This window comes from Clupea harengus, chromosome 23, assembly GCF_900700415.2.
Source record: "Clupea harengus chromosome 23, Ch_v2.0.2, whole genome shotgun sequence".
NCBI lineage: Eukaryota > Metazoa > Chordata > Actinopteri > Clupeiformes > Clupeidae > Clupea > Clupea harengus.
In genome coordinates this window covers 9,114,752-9,140,519 of record NC_045174.1, presented here as the reverse complement: position 1 = coordinate 9,140,519, position 25,768 = coordinate 9,114,752, and the positions used below count along the sequence as shown (strand labels likewise).

General features: G+C 41.9%; 1 protein-coding gene across 1 annotated transcript; it reads left to right on the top strand.

Annotated features, from left to right (window-relative positions):
- The first annotated feature begins 219 nt into the window (after positions 1-219).
- Positions 220-9,704, top strand: valopb (vertebrate ancient long opsin b). The gene is made up of 5 exons (XM_031561299.2): positions 220-1,304; positions 1,782-1,992; positions 3,230-3,347; positions 4,031-4,270; positions 8,722-9,704. Exons 1-5 carry the CDS (start codon positions 941-943, stop codon positions 9,007-9,009), a joined length of 1,221 nt encoding a protein of 406 aa, XP_031417159.1. The 5' UTR covers positions 220-940; the 3' UTR covers positions 9,010-9,704.
- The last annotated feature ends 16,064 nt before the right edge of the window (positions 9,705-25,768 follow it).

The following is a 25,768-nucleotide window of genomic DNA, read 5'->3' as shown; positions in this document are numbered from 1 at the left end:
CAGGCAATGTTTACTCAAACAAATACATTCCAATACAATTAAAACGTCTTCACTTGTCAGAAAACTAATACATTTAAAGTTGGGTCAACTAAATACCAGGTTTTAAGTACTGAATACATAATGTTAATAAGTTAGTAGAACTGTTTGGGTTTACAGTGTAGTGCCTATTTACGTTCGAACTAGGCAAGGATTAAACTTTGGTTCAACTGGTGCAACCCAGTGCTGGGCTCTATCTGTGCACGTGGCTGAAAGACTTTAAAACAAATCTTTAGAAATGAGTTTCCATTTCAATAGTCAATTTCCACTTAGAGACCGGTCAGAGAGATTCTATCCATGACCGTGAGTGCAACCTGGGGCATCATTGGACAGCATCATGATGCTTGCACGCCCGTGCTTTGCAAACTTACAGAAAGACGTAGCTGCCTCACTCCTCCGGGCATATTGTGTTCGGTATAAAAAGGAGCACACGGACAACATGAAAGCTGGAGGATGCGCGAGGAGAGGGTCGCGCTACAACCGGTGCTTTAATTGCACGGCACCGTACCTACATCCCTGAGACGTCCCTTGGACCACTGTCCATATCCATGGATGAATACTTTTATGTTCATATATGTAACATTTTTTTGAATGACCTAGCGACTTTTTCAGAAGCACCTTTGGATAAATGCTTGGTCTGCATAGACAACTGGACGAGCGCGCATTGTTCATCATAATGTAGACAGTGTTACTTTTGCAAAGAATTCTTAGACATTTGTATGATATTAATGTCGCCAATTGAATCCACATAGTATCAGCATAGCAGTTATTGTCACGCAAATGCTTTTCCGGAGAGCCAGGGAGATTTAACCAGTAATATGTGGTTTATTCACTGATCTCCGTTAACTGTCAGTGGACATATTGCAGACTCTACCTTTTGCAGAACCTGACCTCGCCTGGAAGCATGGAGTCTTTTGTCTTGTCAGTGAACGGGGTTTCTTTCACCGAAGCTACGGAGAAATTCGAACCCGAGAATCCGTTCGAAGGACCCCTCTCATACGTTTCGCCATGGACCTATACTTTTTTGGCGTGCTTAATGTTCCTTGTGACCTCGCTTTCCCTCTCTGAGAACTTCACCGTTATGCTGGTGACTTTTAAATACAAGCAGCTTAGGAAACCCTTAAATTATATAATCGTAAACTTATCCGTTGCAGATTTTTTTGTGTCACTCATTGGAGGGTCCATAAGTTTTCTAAACAACGCAAATGGCTACTTTGTCCTGGGCAACTGGGCTTGCGTCACAGAAGGATTCGCCGTCACATATCTGGGTAAGTGTATTTCCCTACGTTTCTTTTCTTCTTAATTTTAACTTAATACAAACAGCAGTAGTTGTCCTTCCACATAGAATTTTGTATGCAGTTTTTCACTCTCTTGGTGTTGAGAGACCGGTGTTGCGTCGCTTCCCTCTTGGGAAAAAAACCTTGGTCCCTGTCAGAGCGGTAGGGAACACTCAGTAAACACTCCCGGTCCTCACCCGGCGCGACAAACACATTGTCATTTAAGCCAATATCGCTCATTACCTCGTTGACTCAACATCATCGATTTCACCACATAAACCTTGTCCACCTGAAGTCCCCTACCAGTCCAAGTGCGAAAAGAAAGTTAAAAGGCTTTTCTCTTCCCTCAGCAGTTAGTATACCGATCACAAATGTTGAATGAAAGTGTCAAAATGTTATATGATCTATCAGCACACACACACACACAAAATAGACTGATGTTGTGAGGTGTGCTTTGTCTTCACGCAGGTATAGTGGCTCTGTGGTCTTTGGCCATTCTGGCTTTCGAGCGCTTCTTTGTCATCTGCCGACCGCTAAAGAACGTGCGTCTTGGGGGAAAGCATGCCGCTTTGGGTCTCCTCTTTGTCTGGACCTTCTCGTTCATCTGGACCATCCCACCGGTGCTAGGCTGGAACAGCTACACAGTCAGCAAGATTGGAACCACCTGTGAACCTAATTGGTGAGTTCAGGCTAGGCCAGTGAAATATCATTATGGTTAATTTTAAGACAAAAGTTATATCGATAACAAATATTTTTCATATGAAACTGAAAGACTAAAGTTATAAATGTAGTTACAACAGGCTACTTCGTGCACTCTTAGTCTATCAAACGGAATGCAGCTTTCTTGTAACTAATGAGGGCATTGGCTTTGCATGGAAGGGATATCGCCAGAGGTATTATCAGCACCTGTCAATTTTCTCTCCTCTTTGTACCCCACCACCTACCCTTCACAACCTACACAATGGTTTTCAAGCACATTTAAGTTTCTCTAAAGCTCTTGACATTAGTGGATGCATCATCACCCAACAACATTAGTTCCCCTGGAGCAAGTATAAAAATGTCTTCAAGTGTAATTGCACCATGCCATTACCCCCACCAGCTATGGTCTCTCTTCCATTGTTGTGAGCATTATCATGAGATGATTGTGCTGAGAAGGGGGAAGACCTGCTCTCTGGTTTCACATCTGAATGCCCTGGCCTTAAAGGTTTACACAAGCAGTGCACAGAATGGATGACATGCAACATCCTTCACCTGCTATCTGTCCCTGTGCATCCATTAAATGATCACTGGAAACACATGGCATAATCAATTCGACGGCAGACTGCCCTGTAATGGCATCGGTTTGAAAATACCATGCATGTTTGTGCAAGATAGACTTGGGTGTGAGGCAGTCGCTAAGCTTGCAGTACATGCAGTGATCTGTATCGCCGCATCTGATCAATGGCACTTGTTCCCTCTGACATTTCTGCTGGTCCAATCAGGTGGCTGGCCTAAAGGGACTCCTTATCTGCTCATTCCCCTGCACAAACTCACACACAAGTATGAATGTGCCACACATGACATGTCATGACTTCATCACAAGACATGGGCAAAGGGCACCGACGCAGTGTACACACGTACACACACACACTCTGTCTCACACACACACATTCACTTACAAATACAGTCCCACAAAATGCTATCTTCTTTCCCTTTCCCAGAAACTACTCTGCCTGGGTGCCTATAAATAAATATAACTGTGTGTGTGTGTGTGTGTGTGTGTGTGTGTGTGTGTGTGTGTGTGTGTGTGTGCGGCCGTGTGTGTGTGTGTTTGTGGGAGAGTGTGTGCATGGTATGTTGCTCCAAGAAATTGAAGCAAAAAAAAGAGGGAGAGACAATCACAAAGTCTTCTGACTGTCTCCTCTGTTGTTCTCCAGGTACTCGACTGACTACAAAGACCATATGTTCATCATTACCTTCTTTACCACCTGCTTCATCCTGCCCCTGGGAGTGATTATCGGCTCTTATGGCAAGCTCATGCAGAAGCTCAGAAAGGTGCGCTCAACAAAAATTAAACTGCTACTCTGCTAATAGTGGAGAGTATTCTTAAAATCAAGGCTTTAGCTTTTCCCCATTATGCCCATTTTTAGGCGCTTTGTAGTATCATGTTTTGTGTTTTAAAGTACAGGATTCTTGAAAAAGGCTTAAAGGTGCAGTCCACGTTTCTAATCGTATTAACTTTTTGGCAAATTTCAGGGAATTGCTCTTCACGGTCTCCTAGCTGGCCGTTCAGTGCTTGTGCTCAAAAACAGTCGTGTTCGTTCACAGTCCTAGCTAGTCCTAGAAAATGGGAAACAAACACAGTGGCCCATACCGAGCCATAAACAAAACCAGCCAATTAAACATTATGCTTCAGGAGCACAGAGGGGAGGGGTGTCATTTGATTGACTGTTGAGCACAAATATGAACAACCTTTAGCGAGAACCAAACTGAATAGCGGACTGCATGTTTGTAGCGGACTGCAAGTTGTGTTTTATAGATGATGTGCACCACATCTGCTCTTTATACATAAATGATGAAATGAGAAATTACATTTGTTCAGCAGGAAATAGTTCAATAGGTCATTCTTCAGCAAGCACAAAAAGATAAAGATATCTGTGTATTTTTTTGAAAATGGAATATAATGCAGTCTGACTGTGAGTCACCGTAGACTTGTGTCCAATGTGTCTGTGCCACAGGTGTCAAACACCCACGGGCGACTCGGCAGTGCCAGGAAGCCCGACAGGGAGGTGGCACGCATGGTCATCGTCATGATAATGGCATTCATGATCGGCTGGGCGCCCTACGCAGTCTTCGCCATTACGGTCACAGTCTGTCCCACCATCCATATGGACCCCAGGGTGGCTGCAGCCCCTGCCTTCTTTGCCAAGACTGCCGCGGCCTACAACCCAATCATCTATGTGTTCATGAACAAGCAGGTAAGACTTGCCTATTAGAGCTTTCAAGACTTTCACTCACGCTCCTGACATTAATGTTTTTGGTGTTGATACCTTAGAAGTTACTAAGCTGCAGGCAATCTGAAAAAATCATGGGTATCTGAATTCAGTGAACAGTGAATTCATACACTTTTGAATGTCTTTGGGTACTAACAGTGGACAGCTTTTGTGGCGGTGTATGCGTCATTTAAAACTATTGCTCATAAGCTCTTGCCTCTGACATTGATTTGTGATTGTCATAATTATATGTTAGACGTGATATAAGTTTCTAAAATACACAGGGTTTAATTTGCAGCAGGTTTTCTTTGCACAGCTGATGGGTGGGAGCGTTGTTCCCGTTTACTGGCTTTAGAGTGCTTGTGAAGTTGGTGCTAAATGTCGAATAAACCTATTTCAAAGTGCCATTTGTGTTTTCTCACTGAGTATTTTTATGAGTAGGTTAAAGCCCTCCTATAGTTGTTTTGCTTAGAATAGAATAGAATAGAATATATTTATTTGTCATTGCACAAGTACAACGAAATTAAGGTAGCAGCTCTCAGACACAAAAACAATTCAAATATAGATTGAACATATATATATACATACATATTTACACTATAAAAACACAAGACATATAACACAACAGAGAGACAAATACAGGTCAGTTTTGTGCATTGTTAAGTGCTATGATGGCTCTGGGATAGAAGCTGTTTTCTCAGCCTGTCTGCTATGATGGTCCTAAAGCGTCTCCCTGAGGGCAACAGTTCAAATAGGTGGTAACCAGGGTGTGTTGAGTCTCTGAGGATGCTGTGGGCTTTTCTGAGGCAGCGTGTTTTATAGATGTCCTATGCTTGAAGTAATTGGTGTGCTTGTGGTCTACCTAGTTATTTGTTTCACTAAGTGAGGCAGCATAACCTTTGTGTTTGTTTCATGTTCATGTTCTTCAATATAGTCTCAAGTCCAAGTCTCTCTCTCTCTCTCACACACACACACAAAGTCTCTCTCTCTCTCACACAAAGTCTCTCTCTCTCTCTCTCTCTCCCAAAGTCTCTCTCTCTCTCACAAAGTCTCTCTTTCTCTCTCTCTCTCATGAAGTCTCTCTCTCTCTCACTAAGTCTCTCTCTCTCTCTCTCTGAGTACCATTCCAACTCATTGCATTCTTAGTGTTGTTTTTAACTAAACTTCCCTCAGATTTTAACTGAACAACTGAGCTCAGATTTTCAACAAACCGGCACCACCCATCCCTGCCCCCCCCCCACATCCCACACTCACAGAGAGCATTTCACTCCAACTTATCGCTTGTTAGGACCAAATAACAGGTACCTGACAAGTCCCCGGTTGACAGCCCATGAGGCTGATGTGCTTTGGTTCTTTGACAAGATCAATAATGGATTGCAGGTTAATAATTGAAAATGGAGTCCCGAGTGTTTGAGTGGTCCAGCATGCCCAATTAAATATACATCAGCTCTGCCTCCCTTCCTTAGCTACCAACCTCACACTCAGAGACCCGAGCTCGCTCTCTCTGTCTTTCTCACACTGCGCCCTGGTGTGGTAGGAGGAAGTGATCTGACAGGTGGGCGTGTGGCAGTGGAGTCTTGCTGCTGGGGTCAGAGGTCCTGATCCTTGTCATGTTGTGCTGGAGTGTTTCTGGAGTGCTGGTGGATGGTTTGTTGGATGGAATGTTCTACGAAGTGATATGCCATTCCAATCAATATTAATCAATACTGTACTGATCAATAATCTATGTTTTATTTATTTAGAATTGGTACTTCTATAAGTCTTCTTGCACAGATACTATAACATAATTTTGAGGACACCCATATTCTATGCATACTAAGGGTGTAACAGTGCACAAAGTTCACAGTTCGGTGTGTACCATAGTTTTAGGGTTCAGTATGTTTTCGGTACAGCAGGGAAAACAAATATTAAATATTTCATTAATATTTTAAACAGTGGCTAATTGGCCATACCCTACTGTAACAGTTGAGGCACTCAAATATTGGTATATTGTCAATAAGAAATGTTTTATAAGAAAAATAAATAACACAAACGTCAGTAATGCTCCATGTGAAGAATCTGACCTGTTGATAATTCGTTAACTGCAGCCTGGGCATGTTTATTCAGGGCAGGAACGAAGGAACGACTAAAATGCACACGTGAAGGCACATTATAACGGGGCTTAAGCACTTTGACCATATGATTTAACTCTGTATATCCTATGACCGAATATAGTCGCATGTCCTCAGTGATAAATACTCTATGGCATTAGCATTACTTTGGCATGGTCTGAAGTGAGACACTGCCTGAATGCTATGGGGAGAAAGACTTGCCTTCTTGTCTGTTTTGGTCTCGTTCCAGGGATGACGTCGTAAAATAATATGTTTGAAATGTATCCACAGGCATATCCAACTCAAGTTGAACAATTTAGGCATACAGTTTGACACAAATCGTTGTCTATTGAGCTAGATTTAAACTTTACCGTTGGTGTGCGCAGTGACCGGTCCGTTAACCATACTGGCCCCTTAAGGCTCTGGTTGGTGATCTAAAGCATCAGAAAAAACGTAAAACTTTTACAACATAACAACAAAATGATTTGATGTCAAAAATAGCCGAAATGAGTGGAAGTCATTTTGACATCAAATCATTTTGTTGTTATGTTGTAAAAGTTTTTTTCCGATGCTTAACTAATGCTAGTTAGGCGTCTCACCTCTCTCACTTCCCATGACTAGTACGCATTTCGCTCAATTACCCCCTTTGGCTAAACTGACTAGCATGCTACAGCTGATAGACAACGACTCGTGCCTGACTATTCTGACTAATTGTTTGGGTCACAGTGCATACTGTTACACTACTAATGTATATATCATATTTACAAGAAACGCCATTTTCTGTTATATTCCTGTAAGTCCTGTAACCTGTCCCTGAATCCCTGAGGATTATTACATGACAAAATATTTTTCCAGACTTTACCATAGCCGTATGCAGAAGCCTCTCAAGTCACCGAACTTGAACTTTTGGAAGCTACAGTCACAGATGTTAGAAGTCTTCTATCGTCACGAAGAGCTCACTGGCTCCATGGATGAGGAGGGAGGGGGCAGGGGGGGGGGGGGGGGGGGGTGCGCTTCTGAGCACCCGAAGGGCCATGGTCTCAGGTGGGCTTGTGCCTCGCTGTCGGGCCCCTGGAGCTGCTCTCGTCTCTCCAGACTGACCCACTTCTGGCCCAGCTGTTCAGCCCCCCCCCCCTTTCCTCTGGAGCTGCCATCCGGGTCACAGGGTCAGCAGATTCTCAGAAGTTAAAGCGGCGAGATAATCGAAGGGGAGGATGACAGTGTGACAACACGCTGAGCAGAATTACAGCCCGCGGGGGTCTGATCGGCAGGAGGCTGATACTCTAATGATGGCACCAGGAAAAAAGAAGGATGCTAGAACATAGGGACGAACACTGTGGAGAGGGCAGTGAAGTAATTATAGCAAGGTGAATGTTTGCTGAGAGGGTAGCTTACGGTGGGTGATGGGTTTGATGGACCAGATGAGTAGCTGTGTGTTTCTACCAGAAAAAAAGGAGTTTCAGTGATGCTGATTGGACTGGCACTCAATTGTCAGTGTTTTTACGAAAAGACATTGAGAGCTGTGTCAACAGCTGGTGTGTGAGGAGTGAGCCTACTCATCCTGCCTTCTTTGGGGAGAAGCTCTTGTGTGACAACTTCAGTTCTACGCTGCAGTGTGTGTGTGTGTGTGTGTGCGTGTGTGATTTTTCTATTATTAAAAAAGAGTATTCTATTCAGGCTGGTGAGATATTATTCATCACGCTTTCCTTTTTCGCTTCATGAATGCAACTGTGCAAGGCGTTCCGTGGTAATTACCCAAGACACCTCATTCGCGTCCAGGCTCAGCTCGGACCTTGAGGAAATAAATATACAAATGCCACGAATTGTGCAAAGCTCAGCCTGACCTTTTCCTTTTTAATTAGGGTCAGAAGTGCCCTTGTTTTTTTCAGTGTGCAAAATACATATGGTGTAATGACCTTTCCCTCTGATTTGTAATGCAGCGCTTTTGTGCATGCTGCCCAACACCTGAATTAAGCATTGTTGGACACGAGAATTCACCTTGGCATGTTTGAAGAAGGGAATTATTGATTTGAGTTTGAGTTGTTTTTCTTTTCTATATTGTCTGGGCCTCTGGACTGAGAGGATCTGTGTTTGCATATGAGAGGCAGGCAGGACAGAGTGGAAGAGAGAATGTGTGTTATTGGTTTGCTTCTAGAGCTTCTCTGAGATGTCTTCTCCAAGGCCAAGAGATCTTGAGATACTGTCCGTCCGTCCGCCCCCCTCCCCCCCCCCCGCTCTCAGCCATACACATCTATATATAGCCTATGCTTTTCTCTGACAAACAATATGTCTTCTCTCCTTGTCTTTTTTTGACACTCGCATATTGCCTCTTTCTCTGTTTTACAGTTCAGGAAGTGCCTCGTTCACATGTTCAAGGGTGGCACGGCCAGCCTGGACTCCACTCACATCAACCAGACGTCGGAGCGCGGCACCACGGCCGAGAGCCACATGGGGGAGATGTCCACCATCGCCGCCCGTGTGCCCCTCTCTGTCTGCAACATGGAGCGCACGCAGGAGGAGGATGAAGATAATGAAGATGAGGTGATGGCTAGAGGGGTGGAGGAGAAGCACAGCGAGAACAACGGCGGAACCAACAAGCTCCCCATCAACGAGAACAAAGTGTGCCCTCTCTGAACTGAGGGGGGTGGGAGGGGAGAGGAGAGATAAATGGTTGCTGCTTTCGCGTAATTTTGTAACCCTCCCCCCTTTGCCTAAGAACCCTGTTTCTCGATTATTAGAACTTCAAGGGCTCTCCTTGGGCCGGTATTTGTTCCTTCAGAAGCTCTTCACAGTTTTGCTCTGCTAATTAGCGTTAGCTCCCACATGTTGAGTTCAGGAGGGGGGTGCAGGTGGTGCACTGCTTTTTGGGAACAAATACCCCCCAGAATAAGGTGTGTCAAAAGAGCTATGTGGAACTAAACAGAGTGCTCCCTACCCCTGAGCAATGTCTCTCCCTAAAGTGTTGCCTCTTAGCATATAGTATGTATGCATGAGAGCGTATGTGTGAATGTCCTTTGCGAATGTCTGTCTCGATGTCTGTGAGATCTGTGGTAGAGAAGCTTTTGCGTGTGTGTGTGTGTCTGTGTGTACATGTGGGAATGCTAATGCTGAATTTGTTGGTATGCCAATGTCAGTCCACCCCAAATACACCTTATGGGTAAGTAGGAGTTTTTGTTTCAAAGTGTGTGAACATGTTACCCAGAACAGTGTCTGTGTGTCTTGCTCTTGTAAGCTCAGTGTTTAAATGGTGTCTCTTATTGGTGAGTATTACTGTGTGGTGTCTCTGTTGTGCGGATATATCTCTGGTAGCCCATTTTGTGTAACCCCCCCCCCCCCCCCCCATCCCACAGTGCAATACTGAATATAGCATGTATTACTTTCTGTTTGCTGTTTGACTTTGATGTAGAAAAATTCAGTTTAAATGTCAGTGACAATACACCATTGCCAGGGACGTCAAAAAGTCAGCACTACGCTTATGGTGTTCTGCAGATAACGCGGCGGGAAATGGTGGTGGTGGCAGCGGTGGGGGGATGGGGTGGTTCTCTGTCACCAATTAGAACAAAGCATGACCTCACCAATGCTGTACATCCATATTCACACTTGTAGAATGTCAGTGAAATTAAATATTCCTTGCGATTTATATGTGTAATTCCCTGAAAAGGAAAGGTCATCAGACAGCTTTGGCAAAGGCCCACAGAATGTCTGCTCATGTTCCGACTGCCTGCTGCTACAGTTTTTCGGAGAAAAGGCCTGATAATCCTGGTGGTCTTATTAAAGAAGACAAAAAAAGTTATTTCAAAGCTCTGCTGTCATCTCTGAGACATTATCAAACTTTTCATCTGGTGGTACACCGGAGATATTTCCAAGAAAAATTGCCAATGTAATGCAGCAATAATAGCTAATCGAATAAAAACGGAGGCATTTGGCATGTTTAATTTTCTGGCAATTACTTCTTTGTGAACTCGGTAGCATATTCCACTCAGTGTAATTCTTTCAGTAATGTGGCTGTGTTCTGATGATCAGATTAAGCTGAAAGGCTTCTCCTTTGAATGGAAATGGGATAATGTTAAGTGGCACATTCTTTTGTTCAGAGATCATTTTATTAAGAAAGCTTTCTTTGGGGATTTTTTGTCCAGAGCCTAGCTTCTCTTTAAAAGGTCTGTACTAGATGAATTGCAGAAGCATTTTCTCCTGTGCAGACAGCACTGTGTTGTGAGATCTCACTTCATTATCTGGGCAACGAGTGAAAAGGTAAAGACGTGCTTGACGTTGAGTGATGTTCACAGATGAGTCCAATATTCCATCTGAAAGGAGTGCCTTGACCCACAGTTCCCTTTGAAAACTTTAGCTGTTGTGTTCAGTGTAATGCTTGATTGGTTGAATCTTAGCTTCATCAATATCATTGATTTTTGCGGCATGTTAAGAATGGTCTTCTCTGTGGTCATTTATTTATTTGTCAGAGCAACAATGTCAAAGCAACTCGTTCATTGTGTCATTTGAGTCTATCTGGTGTGCAGAAGGATATTACATGTAATAAAAATGGGTATTTTCTTGGGAATAAAATTTATTTTCTGAAGTCTGAAGTTTAATTTCATGACAAGGCATACATATATAATGTATACATTATATATGCATAAATATATATATATATATCTTTCAACATATAAAACTACTTGTTTTCATACATCTCACAATGTTACTCTTAGTAAAAATTCAGCAGAGCACACACACATATGTCAAACTAAGAGAATGCAATTTGTACACTAGTGAAAGGCTACTTATAGGCACCATATGTATGCTATCAATTTAAAACCTATGAATAAGCTGACAGTTGGAAACCCCATTTGTTCATATCCATGGTGTGTGGGCTTTCATGGCAGTCCTGCACTTACCTGATTAATAAGATTGATTAGGCTGGCAATGCTCTCAACAGAATTATTTGACTGACTGTTAATCCGAAACATGGCACCCTTTCAAATATGCTGTCAATCTGGAGGCGTTTTATTTAGGTCATAATTAAATCATAATGCAACGGTAACATTTAGGAACAAGTCTGAAAGTTCAGTGATAACATCAGGCCTCTTTGGCCTGTTGGTTTTATGTCATCTTTGAGTGACAGGAATATAATGCATACTGTGTCAAATGAAACACCTACAGTGATCCGTTTTGTGGGAAAAGATGACTGAAGATAAAAGAAAAAACAATCTCCAGAGATCAAATGAGGGATTGAAATAATTAATGACAGGGAAATAGTCTGACCTGCACCCACTTTACAGAGGTTTCTATGGGCTATATCCAAAGCGAGACAAATATTCACACGTCACAAGAGTTACTATTCCTGGAAATCTGTCTAAAGTGACATTGAAGTTGGGGGACGGTAAAATAGATAATAACCCCAGATGATGAGATTTTCCGTGACCAAGCAACAGTTCAGCGTCTGTTTTCATAATCTCAGAGACACTCACTCGCCCTCACCCTCGTCTTTTTCCAACATCGTGGTAAACATCTGAATTTCATTTCCGTTGAGCTCCTAGCGCCCCGGGAAGGAGGGCAAATCGAGTGTCATGGAAAAGGTGGAATAATCACGGGGGGCGAAGTCGGTCTTTCCTCTTTTCTTTCCAGTTCACTCTTTTTTTGTCAGCAGAAGTCCATCATCTCCACAGCAGGGGGCAGCCGCAGAACAACATCGAGTTTTACCCATATTCATATTAAAACAAAACAAACCTACGGAAAGTATGCGTTTGATGCTATTTTTAGTCAGATTGCAACTAAGGCAAATTTAAATGAACTTAGGGTGGAAGGACTATGAGAGAGGCTGCATGGCGACCTACTTATTTTATATTCCTTAAACTGCTTAAGGCTATGCAATCAGAATACCTCTTCTCTAAAAATATTTTGACTTCAGTTTGAGGCAATTCTGATTTTACCTCATATATGGCACTACATAAAAAGTCACCAGTAAATCAGCTAGTAGGCCTAGTTAATATCACCCCCTCATGTTAAAGAGGTAGTAAAATTGACAAAAGTCCTATTTTTATCAAAATCTGCATTTTATGGGTTGTAAATGGCTCAACAAGCCTCTACAGTTTAAAACCATCCTGGACCTTGCAAGGCCGGTGTTGATGAAGAGTCAACAGACAGACATTTAGATGCCCTAACCCTAGGGCGGTAAGCAAGGCAAGGGGGAATTTGGTGGATGCCACCTAAAGCAAACAGCTGCACATTGAAATTACTTTTGTTTTCATATGAAAAGGTTATTTTCACCCTCTCGCTGTGTTTCCATTCATTTTAGAAGGCAAACCTTCGACACCAAGGCTCAGGTCAGTACCTTAGGCACATTATCTCGGGTTTACAGTGCTGTGGCCTCCAGAGCCACATTGAGACCACTGAGCTTTAATGGTATTAACCTGCTAAGTGGTTGGGCCTTCCAGGTAAATATCTGGATTTATGCTACAAACCAGCCTGGGTTTTGCATGGGATATCAGGTGGTAATCGCACATCAGTGTCACCAAAGAGTATTGCATTCTTGGGATTGATTGGACATTGATCTCCCCTCAGCCTGTCCAGGTTACAGAATGTATAATAGGTTTATTGCCGGTTCACCTCAGGTGAAGACCCCTTTTTGGTGGCTCCTCTCCAATTACAATACAGCTCAGATTGTATCATGGTCAGATTTTCTGAAGCACAGCCTTTAATATGACACAGAAACCTCAATGATTATGATCCTGCCATGGTTTGATCCTGGATTTCAGAAAAATCTGAAAAAGATAAGGTGTTCTTTCCCCCTTGACTTTAACTATATTGCCAACTGATGGAAAAAACCCTCCCAAATCCACACGCATTTCGCTGTCTTAAAAACATGAAACTAGTTTTTATTGCTTTGACATCATAGGCTTTTCAATGCATCATATAAAAGAGTATGAACATTCCCTTTGTTACGCAAAAGGAGGAAATTACTGCTTTAAAGATAGATGTACCATGCACCAAAAACTAGTTTAGTTTAGTTATAGTTTCCTCTACAAAATTCTTCATGTTACACCACATCTCTTGCTGTGTTATCGTTTGCTCTTTCCTCCTCTTCTTCTTCTTCTTCTTCTTCTTCTCCCACTTTCTGTCTGTCTCATCTTCATGCTAATTTCTTGCTCTGCTTCCCGGTGTGCTTCTTCCATCGCCACAGCCGGCCTCACGTTAGTCTGCATTCGTAAACAGGAAATCCTATCCCAGCATGCTTTGCTGCCTGAGGCCTCTCTCTCTCTCTCTCTCTCTCTCTCTCTCTGTGTGTTTACCATCATCTTCCTCTTCTTTCTTTTTTGGAAAGAGGAACAGAAGAAGAAGAAGGCGTGAGGTCACAATGGCCCATGGCATTTCTCATAGGTCAAGGACGTAATAGAGCACCACTTTGGCCAGGGCTCAGGAGCTTTGCTTTGACAGCATATACAGTAGAAAAGAGTGTGTTCTCAGTAGAGAAAACCTGTTTTTCCTGTGCCATAGCATTATATCCATGATGTCATAAACATGGCAGAATTCTTATCCTGAAGTTGCAACAGTCTGTATTCAGTAACATGTCATCATGTATGCTTTGACAGTTTCACGCTGTGACATTTTAGTAGAATGCGGCAGTCTTTTATGGCATCTAAAATTCTGAGAGTTGGCATGACAATTACCTAATGATGGTAAAATTACACTGTCAAATCATTGGACATAGACAGTCATCACTTATGATAGGACAGGGCATCTATCACCACATGTTTGTGACATGGTTATGTCAGTCTAATGACAGAGTTCAAGTAAATTGTTGGAGAGGTGGTTATGAGGCGACAATCAGTGCATCTCTCCAGATGCTATCCACTTTCCTTAGTGAAAGGTTTATCATTTTTGTAATCACAAAATTCATTTGTGATGAAACTGCTTTGGATAACTGCAGTAGGGTCTGTGTATGTCACAAGAGGATTTATCATCACGTACCCCCTCTTAAACCACAACCCCAATGCAACACATAATAGCAAGGATTGGTCAATCATCTTACACAGCAAGGTCAACAATGTAATTTTATATACCCAGGAGGTTCTGTCCAGCACACTTATATTGAGCATGTAAATGAACACAACACGATTTCTGCTTTTGTTAAGGAAGTGTCATCAACTGAAAAGCAGTGTAGCTCTGTGGGTTTTACAGCTGAGCCTAGAACGAGGAATCCATTTTCTTGTAGCAAGAAAAAACGCTAAGGTGTCACCGGGAAAATCTTTACCATTATAATGTATGAACTACACTAGAGATTTGTAGTATTTGTATCTGTATCTGTTCCACAAACAAAATGATCTGTATTTGTATCTGTAGTCACATATAAGATTGGAATTGGGTGTGGTTTATACCAGAAGTCACATGTTGGGCAGATCAGAATCAGAATCAGAATCAGAATCAGAATCAGAACCAGAATCGTTCTTATTGCCAAGTAAGTTTACACATACAAGGAAGTTTCTTTGGCATTTTGGTGCATAACAATAAACATAGTAATAAGAAGGTAAAAAAGCACCGCAAGTCAAGAAACATAAGAAAACAGTATATAAAATATATACAGAATATGGTAAAGTGACTGTTTTTGTGTTTTCTTACCTAATATTCATTGGCGATGCAATTAATCTCTCCATATCCTCGTACCAGTGCCGTGGCCAGAAAATTATTTTCAGATAGGGCTTGGCAAAAGTGAGCAGGCACGGCTTTCACTCATGGTCCATGACAAGCCTACATATTCTTTAAACTACTGGTGATTCGAATGAAAGGCCAGACAGTCGGTATCGCAACGGTAGCATACTCAATAACCAAGCCAGTCCAATCTTCCATTCTTTGTTTTCATTGAAAACAGAATCTGTAGTAGGCCAACACCACAAAATATTGCCGTATTTTTATTAATCAAGCACACTTTAACCTGAAGTAGCGTAAAACACATGCCTTGTCAACGAAAGCACAATATAATTCTGTTACAACACTAGTTGGATTTCCATCCAATTATTCACTGCAAATGAATGCTTAAACATTGCATCAAATCTTTTAAGCTGCTTAAGAAAGTTATTCTCTGGAATGAAGTGATTAGCATAAGGTGCAATGATACTGGTTGATGAAAACAGGTTTAGTTACATCAACATGGGGTTTGTTGCAGATTGTATGACGTATTTCCACTAAAGTTTCTCTTGACAAGTTTTAAACCCACAGCTGTTTACAACTCCTCCTGCCATGAGGAGAGTGCACATTTTTAAATCTGCATAAAACAGCGGATGAAATTTTCATGAATGTGCTTCAAATATGTAAACGTGTTTGCTGGAAACCAGCTGCTCCCGTTGAAGGTTTACATTGCTGGAACTATGAAGTCAAAACCAAACTTGAGAGAATCTCCCATGCCAACTACATAATGTAAACAGGGCAGACCAAGAATACAGAGCACACTGCTTCACCAGCAGCCTACATCGGCCTTCAAAAATCAAGCACCAACGTGATTCCTTACCTATTAGCTTTTAATCGATTAAAGCATCCAACACACACACAACTCAGTCCAGGAATGTCACCACACTGTCCTCCCTCCCCATTCGACAGAAACATGCCATATCATATTTGTCACAGCAGGCAGTGTTAAAAACATGTCAGCCTACCTGCAGTGCAATATGAGCAGCATGCCTAGGCACATGATGAATCTGACAAGACGAGGCTTGGAATTAAAAAGTGTAATTATTTAATCACTATTTTACCAAATGGCGTGCTGTCAGAACACACAAAAGCCACCTGCCAACGCGTGTCTAAAGATGCAAGGGGCTGTGCTTGCATCCTCTCTCACGACTCTCTAACACACAGCGGACACTAAATAACAACAAGTCTAAACTGTCCCTCCGAGGAGACGGTCTCAAATACTGATTTGTTTTATTCAGTTGTATTTAACGTCAAATATAATTTTTAGATCTAAAGAAATGATCAAGGCCTGGTGAAATTACCAAGAACTCTGTGACCTCATGGTTACGGGCATGGCTGTCATAACACTTGAATTGAATAACACTTGAATTTTATTAATGTTGGAAATGAGCATATACAACTAAAAACAGCAGGTAAAGGTTGTGGAATTTGAAAGAAATCCAGTTGCGTTAATAACCGGGAACGTTCAGCTCTCAGCCTGCTGTGCACTGATTAGTTAGGGGTGACTACAGAATACAGCAATCACATTTCAATAATATGTAGTAAATGAAACGACTAGCTAGTGAAATCAAAATGCTATGTTGCAAAGAGAACTGGCATTTTTAGCTTGTGGCCATCGAGAAAGATATGAATTGATTTGAAGAAACATAATGGATGACGCACAGATATGTCAATCATGGAGCTAATTCGTTCTCTTAATAATAAACCAACCTGTTTTAAAACAACAATCATTATTCCAGTGCCCAAACAAAGCAACATCAGCACTTTAAATGACTATAGACCTGCGGCGCTCACTCCCATCATCGCCAAGTGCTTTGAGAGGCTGGTGGGGAAGCGCGTTAAGGCTAACCTCCCTCGCTCCCTGGACCAGCATCAGTATGCTTACAGGGAAAACAGGTCCACTGAGGACGCTATCGTCACAGCCCTCCGTACAACGCTGACACACCTGGACAAGAAGGAGACATATGTGAGACTACAGCTCACCTTTTAATACCATAGTCCCAAACCGGCTGATCACCAAACTCTGGGCTTCGGCTACAGCCTGTGTAAGCCGAACGTGCCTACAGAGACGAAGAGACAGACTGACAGGATGGTGTAAAGAAAACAACCTGACCCTGAATGTCAAAAAGACAAAAGAGATCATAGTCGACTTAAGACGGCAAAAGGCGAACCCCTTAACCCCTCATCATCAATGGTGAGGAAGTGGAGAGGACCTCCTGCTTTAAGTTCCTGGGGGTTATGCTCTCAGAGGACCTGAAATGGGAGATGAACACAACCGCCACAGTCAAGAAAGCACAGCAGCGGCTCTACTTCTTGCGAACACTGAGAAACAACCTGTCTCCCGAGCTGCCTAAGTCTTTTTACCACTGTTGCATTGAAACTGTCATCACATACATTTCATAAATTACATATTTGCTTTGGGGAGTAAACTGGGATTTATGGTCTCCATAGCATTACAGTAGTGGGAGTAACTAGACCCCCACCCCAATCACAGTCATAGCAGATAGCATCAATGTACAGTCTGTACAGCTCAGACATTCTGCAGCCATAGATAGGCTGAGACATGAAATTGGTGATAATCCTCAAGATTCGAGCCACCATGTCTTTCCTTAGCTCTCATGTCACCTTGTCATTGTGGAGGCGCAAGGCCAGATCGATTTCGAGAATACAAATGTTCGGCTCTTTAGTGTGACAATTTCCCCCCCCTTGAATAATTATGGCCTGTCTTGCAATTATTCAATAATGATAGAATGGTTACATATACAGAGAGCAAATGCATATCACTAGTCTCTCTCTCTGACACATGCACCCCAACACACGCACACACACAACAACACACACACATACACACACTCACACACGTACAAGCATGACTGAATTACCAATGGACTTTTTTTGGTTGACATCTCCAGAAAGGATAATCAAAGTGGAGGTGGGGGTATTCGGTTATGTAAGTGATGATTGACCATGCTGGCGGTAATGAACAGTCTTATTACTGACTTATCTCCCCCTCCCAGGCTCATTTAGGTAGCTAGCCCACTTTGAAGGATTAGCTTTGATCCCTCTGTGCTGTTTGTTGTCCTCTGGCCCTTTGGTCTGTCGTTTGTAGAAACGTTCAAATGCAATAAACCAGTAGCCAAATCACAGACGTCAGGTCATGTCAGGAGAATCACTTCAATATCAGCCTTGCATTTAGAAGCACACACCTTGAGGATTTTTTTTTCTCTCCAGGCAAATGTTCTTCCCGCCGGAAATGTATTTGCTGAGTAATTTAAGCTGAGGGTTGAAGTGTAATTGAAAAAATTACGTGAGAAGGTCATCGGTTTTAAGGGTAGAGTCCACAATTCTGGCAAAAGGTTGTTGATATTTCACCTCAACAGCCAATCAGAATTTTTCAGATTGAAGCAATGTCTTGATAGGCTGGAATTATTTATGGCTTTGTCCGAGCCACTGTGTTTCCTATTTACAGAGACTGTACGATTTTTTTTTTGCTGAGCGCATACACTGAAAGGTCAGCTAGAGGACCACGAGGAGCAATCTGCTGAATTTGACAAGACATGTATATGATGCTCATGCTCCCCCTCGGTCATGCTCCCCCTCGGTCGTGTCATCTGCAGACATGGGATGTCTTTCCACTGTTATGCTGACAACACACAGCTTTATATCAAAACTGCCCCAAGCCCCACTGCAGCCATGTCATGTCTCACCGCCTGTCTTGGGGAGATAAAGGCATGGATGAGCAACAACTTTCTCCAGCTAAACAGTAGCAAAACCGAAGCCTTTCTTGTTGGCACTCCACACCAGGTTCAGTCATCCTCCTTAACTCATCTCACCTTCGACAGCCAGGTCATCCCCCTCTCCTCCACAGTCACTAATCTCGGAGTTAGGTTTGACCCTCACCTGACCTTTAATGACCATATAAAACATCTGTGCAAAACCTCCTTTTATCATCTAAGAAACATCTCCAAACTCCGCCCCACTTTAACCCTATCAGATGCAGAGAAGCTTGTCTACGCCTTTATCTCCTCAAGACTGGACTATTGTAATTCACTTTTCTATGGGATCACTGGCAACAACATCCAGAAGCTGCAATACATCCAAAACGGCTCGGCATCCAAAACGGCTCGGCAGCGCCACGCTTATGGAACAGCCTCCCTGACCACCTAAGGGCAACGCAGACGCTGGACTCCTGGATACTGATACTTTAAAGCTGGACTAAAAACATTTTTATTCAGGAAGGCATTTCTGGCCTTGTGTTAAATCACTGCCACTAAGTTTTCTATTATGCTTATGTTAACTAATTTTTATTTTATTATATTATTATAGTTAGTTTGTAATATGTTGGCACTCTGAGATTCTTCTGAATGAAGAGTGCGTTACAAAGAAAATGAATTATTATTATTATTATGAATGTACATGAATGGATATGAATCATGGAGTCTGCCTTTAACCTCAGACCTATTCAGAATGAGATCAATTGAAATGTGCCAACTAAAAACATTTACTGTAGGTTATGTCAAACTTAAATATATCCAATGTCTGTGTGTCATGGTATCATGGTATTTTGAAGTAACTTTCAAAACCGTACTGATTTTAGAACAGTTTCTAAGCCTCTTCTCCTAAACAGGGATAACACCTGCTTGGTAGGGGTAGGGCTTTGAACAGAGGCTTTCCTGGGGTCATTAGCAGGTCTCCTAGAGAGAAGATGAAATTTGTGAATCTGTCCCCCCAGTTGGTAAACTATACCAACCGATTTTGAAACTCCATTCCTCTCAGTTTATAATTAGTTTCCTGTGAATAAAAATGCAACACACATCTTTCCCCCCATACTGGGTAGAGAAGATAATACCACAATTGGTTATGTTTTAACAAGAAATAAATATTTTTTTCCAAATTAAGTGACGTTTGAAAGTGTCTGGAAATGTGACACTGACCCTGGATCAACAGTTTTATTCATTTTTCATTCGATCACATTCTTTGAAAACTACTACTAAGTTTTCTACCGATAGAATGCTGCCTATTGCACCTTTCTAAACACAGGAATGGATGTTCTTGTTGGATTAACCTGTGAGTATGGGCTGTCAAGCCAGGTAGTAGATTACAAATCTGTTAGTGTGGAATATAAATGGAAAAATAAATTTCACCCTCACCACACCTCACCTGTCTTTCTGGCTGTCATGGGAAAATGAGCTGTATACTGTATATGCTGCTGTGGATACTGATATGTTACTGTGTGAGAAGCCTTTCATTACCCCGACTGGTGCGAGTCGTGCTGGAGAGAGACAGACACAAGCAACTCAACTCAACAGTTGACAACTGGGGACAACTCTGGGGATGAGAGAAGCTTACCTTAAAGGTCTAAGGCCTGTTAGACCTTTTTAGGTAGTCTGACATGCCTTGATGTTTTTGTATATTTCCTCTAACTAAAAACATTGATGCGCAAGTGGCATATATGTAGAAGATTAAAGGTTTATGGGGGTGTTCTTTTTATGACTCTAAGACAAAATCTTGCGGAGCTTTAAAGGCATATTGACAAAAACTAAATATCCCTCCACAGGGATATAGTCCACAGAGGGTTTTAAAAACAATCCACACACAGTGGCATCAATGGAAAAGGGCAGCAAGCCTCTGCGGCGGGCAACAGCGAAATATGGCAATGAATTGAAAACATCATAGCAGCAACATCCATCTGCTAAAGTTTATTTATAATTCGGTTCCTCAGAATGCTGCCGAATGTTGCACTGATTTGAATGGGCCACCCCAACAATTGGAGGTCCCATATCTCTTTATAATGACTGCTGCTGCAAAAAAGTTATGACCGCTGGCATTGGCAATTTCAATCTTTCATATCATTCTGCAAGTAGTCCGTTCACTTATTGTAAAAAAAATCATTGTAACTTGAAGTCAGCAACTATTGACTATTGCCACAAACAACAACAAAATGGCTTAAAAAGAGATAGGAGAGAAGGAATCTTTCATCGTTTTGGCAAGTAACCAAAATCAGGGCAATGTATAGTCCGCTGGTCGTGCTGCTTGTCCAGGGTCCTGTTTGTCCTGTTGGGATGTGTTTTTTGATAAAAAAAAAACGGCAGACTATACATTATCTCTTACATATTAATCATGTAGGCCAGGTTTGTATGTATGCATGCATGTCTGTATGTGTGAGTTTAGTTGTTATAAAAAACAAACACATAAACAACTGATGCAAACCAATACAGTGTGTTCTGTTTTGACCTAATCAACTGCCATTAAGTTTGGTTATTGTACATATTTCATCAGTCTTACAATAACATTGATACTGCTTATCAATGCTAAGACTTAAACTAGATACTGATACTTTACAACTTCACTAGATTCTGAGCCCAAATGGAACGTCTGACTGCTTGAGTGTGTTATTAAAATCTTTACATACATCATTTTGGTTCTCAGCATGAGGAGGCAAACCACAAAATTGTGACAAGAGCACATAAGCCTCTCTTTGGTCTTTCAGTGACTATATTATTGTGGCATGGTGGCTCAGGTGCTTGCACTGCCGCCTCACAGCAAGAAGGTCATGGGTTCGTTTCCCTGTTGGCTCCTCCCCAGATCTTCAGACCTGTGTCGCCTCCATATATGCACGTGTGTGTTGCAGTATGTCGTGTGTGCCAATAAAACCTGACAACTTATTATAACATGAGCGTGAGCAGACTACTGATCATTGACCTGGGTCACTATCCCAACACCCTCCCCCACAGAGAATATGGTGCTTGACAGGTAAAGCACCTGGGTTCAGTTCTTAGAAAGCACGTGTGTAGATATATTTTAAATCACTACATTATAAATGACTAGGAGAAATGACATGCTCCAAGTGGCTCCAAAATCCCTTAAATCTGCTCAAATAATGTTAGATCCATGTCAGGTATGTCTTGACCAATGCTCATGAGGATTTCCATCAGGTCTATGGTTTCCTCCCACAGTCCAAAAACAGATTAGATTATTTTGACCCGGTAAATTGGACACAGATGTAAGACTGTGTGTGTGCCAGCACATGTATATAGACATCATGCGGTGGACTGACATGTTGTCTAAGTTGATCCTGCATTGCACTATGAATGTGAGATGCTCTAAGCTCTATGCAATTATGATCCTGGCTTGGATAAACGAGCAAAGGAAATACTTATAAAGATATACAACAGCCATTAAAACCATTAAAAGACAAGATGGCCATAAAATGCAGGGAGCTAACATCTTCCTCAGTGAGGACCATACTGAGTATGCCAGACGCAAAAATAACTCATTTTGCTGAAAGAGGTTAAGGGAACATTGCATACATCTGCTACTGACACTCATTGTTCACCCTCTTTCCCAGAAAACTGAGAGAGTGGAAAGAGCCAAGCCCACACACACACACAGACACACACGCACACACTTACACACACACATACCTGACTGAATGTTGAATAGTGTTGCTTATGCTTATGCTTTGTTTGTTCTTTTCCATATCATGTCTGTATCTGATAAATGTCCCAGGAAAGGCCTAAAAGTAGTCCATGTTAATATCTGTAGCATCAGAAATAGGGAGCAGGATATCGATAACTTGCTAACATCAAACAACATTGATCTTCTGGCCAACCCTGAGACCCACTTAAATGACTCATTTGATACTGCTGCACTAGCAATACAGGGAACTAAGATCTATAAAAGGGACCTATGGAGGAGACCTATGGAGGATTATATAATAAAATGTTATAGGCCACCAAGTTCTAGGAGTGAGTATCTGGATCATTTGTGTGAATTGCTTGATAGAGTAGGTGAGGTGAGCAGAGAGATTTATAGCGTGGGAGGCCTGGGCCCATATTCACAAAGCATCTTAAGACTAGAAGTAGCTCCTAACTTGCTGATTTAGGAAAAACTCCTAAAAATAATGGTGAATTGATAAATAGTGCAACTTTTGGGCCCCTTTAGCACTAAAAGTAGCACCTAAGCCTGGGAGAACTAAGAAGCAGTGATTGATCACAAATTATTACTTAAAAAACGTATATGTCTTAAGGGTTTTCTCCATCTGCATTATCATGGTTAGAAAGCTATCTATCCAATAGAACGCACAGACTTTTCTTTAATGGAACCTTGCTTGGCCCTTTACTTCTTACCATTTTTACTGATGATCTTCCACTTTGTCCACTCTGTCCCATGTCCCAAATGATACAACAATGATACAAATGATACAACAATATACATATGCACCAACAGTTCACTGCAACCCTCAACAAAGAGTTGCAGACAGCACTAGAATGGGTCGTAAAGTAGTCTTAAACATATCAAAGACTAAAAGCATTGTATTTGATACTAACCACTCATTGCACTCTAGACCTCAGCTGAATCTGATGTTTTTGATGATGTACAACGTAGCTGTTGTGCAAGTGAAGAAAACAAAGCTTGTTGTAGTTTTTCTAGATTGTGAACTGTAGTGGGCAAGGCATATAGATGCTCCTGTGGTAAAGATGGGGAGGAAGATGTCTGTTATAATGAGGTGCTTTTCTTTTCTAACACCATATTTGACCAAACAAGTCCTGCAGACTGCAGAGGTTTTATCACATCTAGACTATTACCCAATAATATGGTCAGGCGTTGCGATGAATGATTTAGGAGAACTGCGGCTAGCTCAGAACAGAGCAACTCGTCTTGCTAAGGTTGAATGGCATGCATCTCCTGGTTGAAAGTTGAGGAGAGGTTGACAGCATCACTCCATGTTTTTGTCTTAATTGTTTGTATAGTCAACTGACATTCAGCTCTCTCACATACCTACCCCACCAGACATGCCACCATCTCTAAACAGGTCCTACATCTAGAACACAATCAAAGCAACGCAGTGTTGTATCGAGCCATATAGTGAATGGAACTCAGCACCAGCTCAGACTGCTAAAGCACACAATAAATCAAGATTTAGAAAACAATTTGACCTATGGCTAAGCCCCGCCCCCCTTAGTTACTGTTGCTAACTCGGACAAGTTATCGGAGCTTACTATAGTTTACAATGGCAGCTATCAGTGTCAAAACGATATCCCAAGAGGCTCTAGACAACTTTAGGAGACAAAAGAACCTGATTTCGTCTAAAAGCCTTCAAAAGGGACTTCATTATGCAATGGAGGGATATATATAAAATTTGAAACTAGATATGGTGGATAACAAGCTTAAATTTGAGGCGAAAATGTACAGATCACTATGCAAGAGGGAGAAGCCTCATCTCACGGTCATCACGATTGCAGATAAATACATCCAATACCAGCATTGTTCATGCACCGCAGGGAAAGATTAAATTCATTTATCTTCAGTTAATTTAACTAATCTGGAGAGGCACTGAGATGTAGACCTACGTTTATTATAACTAGCATTAACCTGCCCCTGACAGGACAGTGTCCTAACTGTCTAGCTAGCTATCGTAACCGGCATGCGTGTGTTATCGGCAAATGTTCATGTTGTCATGTTAATTCATTATTAAACTCATGTATACTTGTGCATATCGATTGTTTAATAGAATGGCTGATTTTTAACAAACTGTCCGATAACTGACATAGCTACGCTAGCGCAGCTAGTGAATAGCTAACGTTAACGTTAGCTAGTTTTAACCGTTTTAGCCAGAGATAACTTGTCTAAGCCTAGCATAACATCAGTGGTGAAAGTAAGCCGGTACTGTCAATGACAATAATGTGAATAATGAGTATGCCTATGATCATGTAGGCTTAGTTGATTGCTTTAGCAGAGGACATTTCCAACCTAACAAGAGTATGGCAGATAGCTAATGAACGTAGAGTTGACTGTGTGGTCTGCCACACAACTTAATCCACCGGAGACATTTGGCCCTGCCTTGTTTTAGTTTGGGAAATGGGATAAAATGTACCCCATTGCCTATCCTCTCATGATACCTCGTATAAGTGTTGTATCTACCCCATGCACATCGTTTGACCATTTTTGTTCAACTTACATTACAACAAACCCCATAAAACAAGTGAAGAATCACGGTTTCTAATGCTACTCTATGGAGTTGTAAACTCAAGATGTCCGAGTGCAGTTGTTACTAAACTGCCATTGGCTCGTCTGCGTCCGAGGGGCGGGGCTTAGCCATAGGTCAAATTGAGCACCTACACTCTAAGAAAAAAGGGTTCATGGGGGTGCTATATAGAACCATGGGGGTTCTTAGCCAAGGAAATAGAACCTTTTGCCTAAAAAGGGTGCTATTTCATACACGCAAGGGCTATTTGAACTTCAACAACATTTCATTCATAATCATTACCCCTGTTGTCTCTGCAGATGTGGTTCATCCAGGGGAGGACAAAGATTATCACGCTCTTGACACTTATGTTCATGATGATGATATATTCATCAAACTGCATCACAGTGTGCAAAGTTAAAGGTGAACACACTCTTAAACTACGTTAGTATTCAGTGTCTTGGGGACATTAGTGCACAGTGAATCTAAGTACACTTGAACTAACATGACATTATTTTTCGTTTTAAAGAACAGGAAATTGATGGAGAGACTACTGGGCCTCACTGAACGGATGGTTGAAAAACTATTCCCGTCAATGAAATTGCAGGTGATGTTTATGAAAGAACTGAACAAATTCCTCTTCTCACCCAGACATGAAGCTGGATTGCCCCTGGAGGACCATGCACCATGCTCACAGTAAGTATAGCATGTCTACATTAACTCATGTTCATTCATATTATGTGTGCG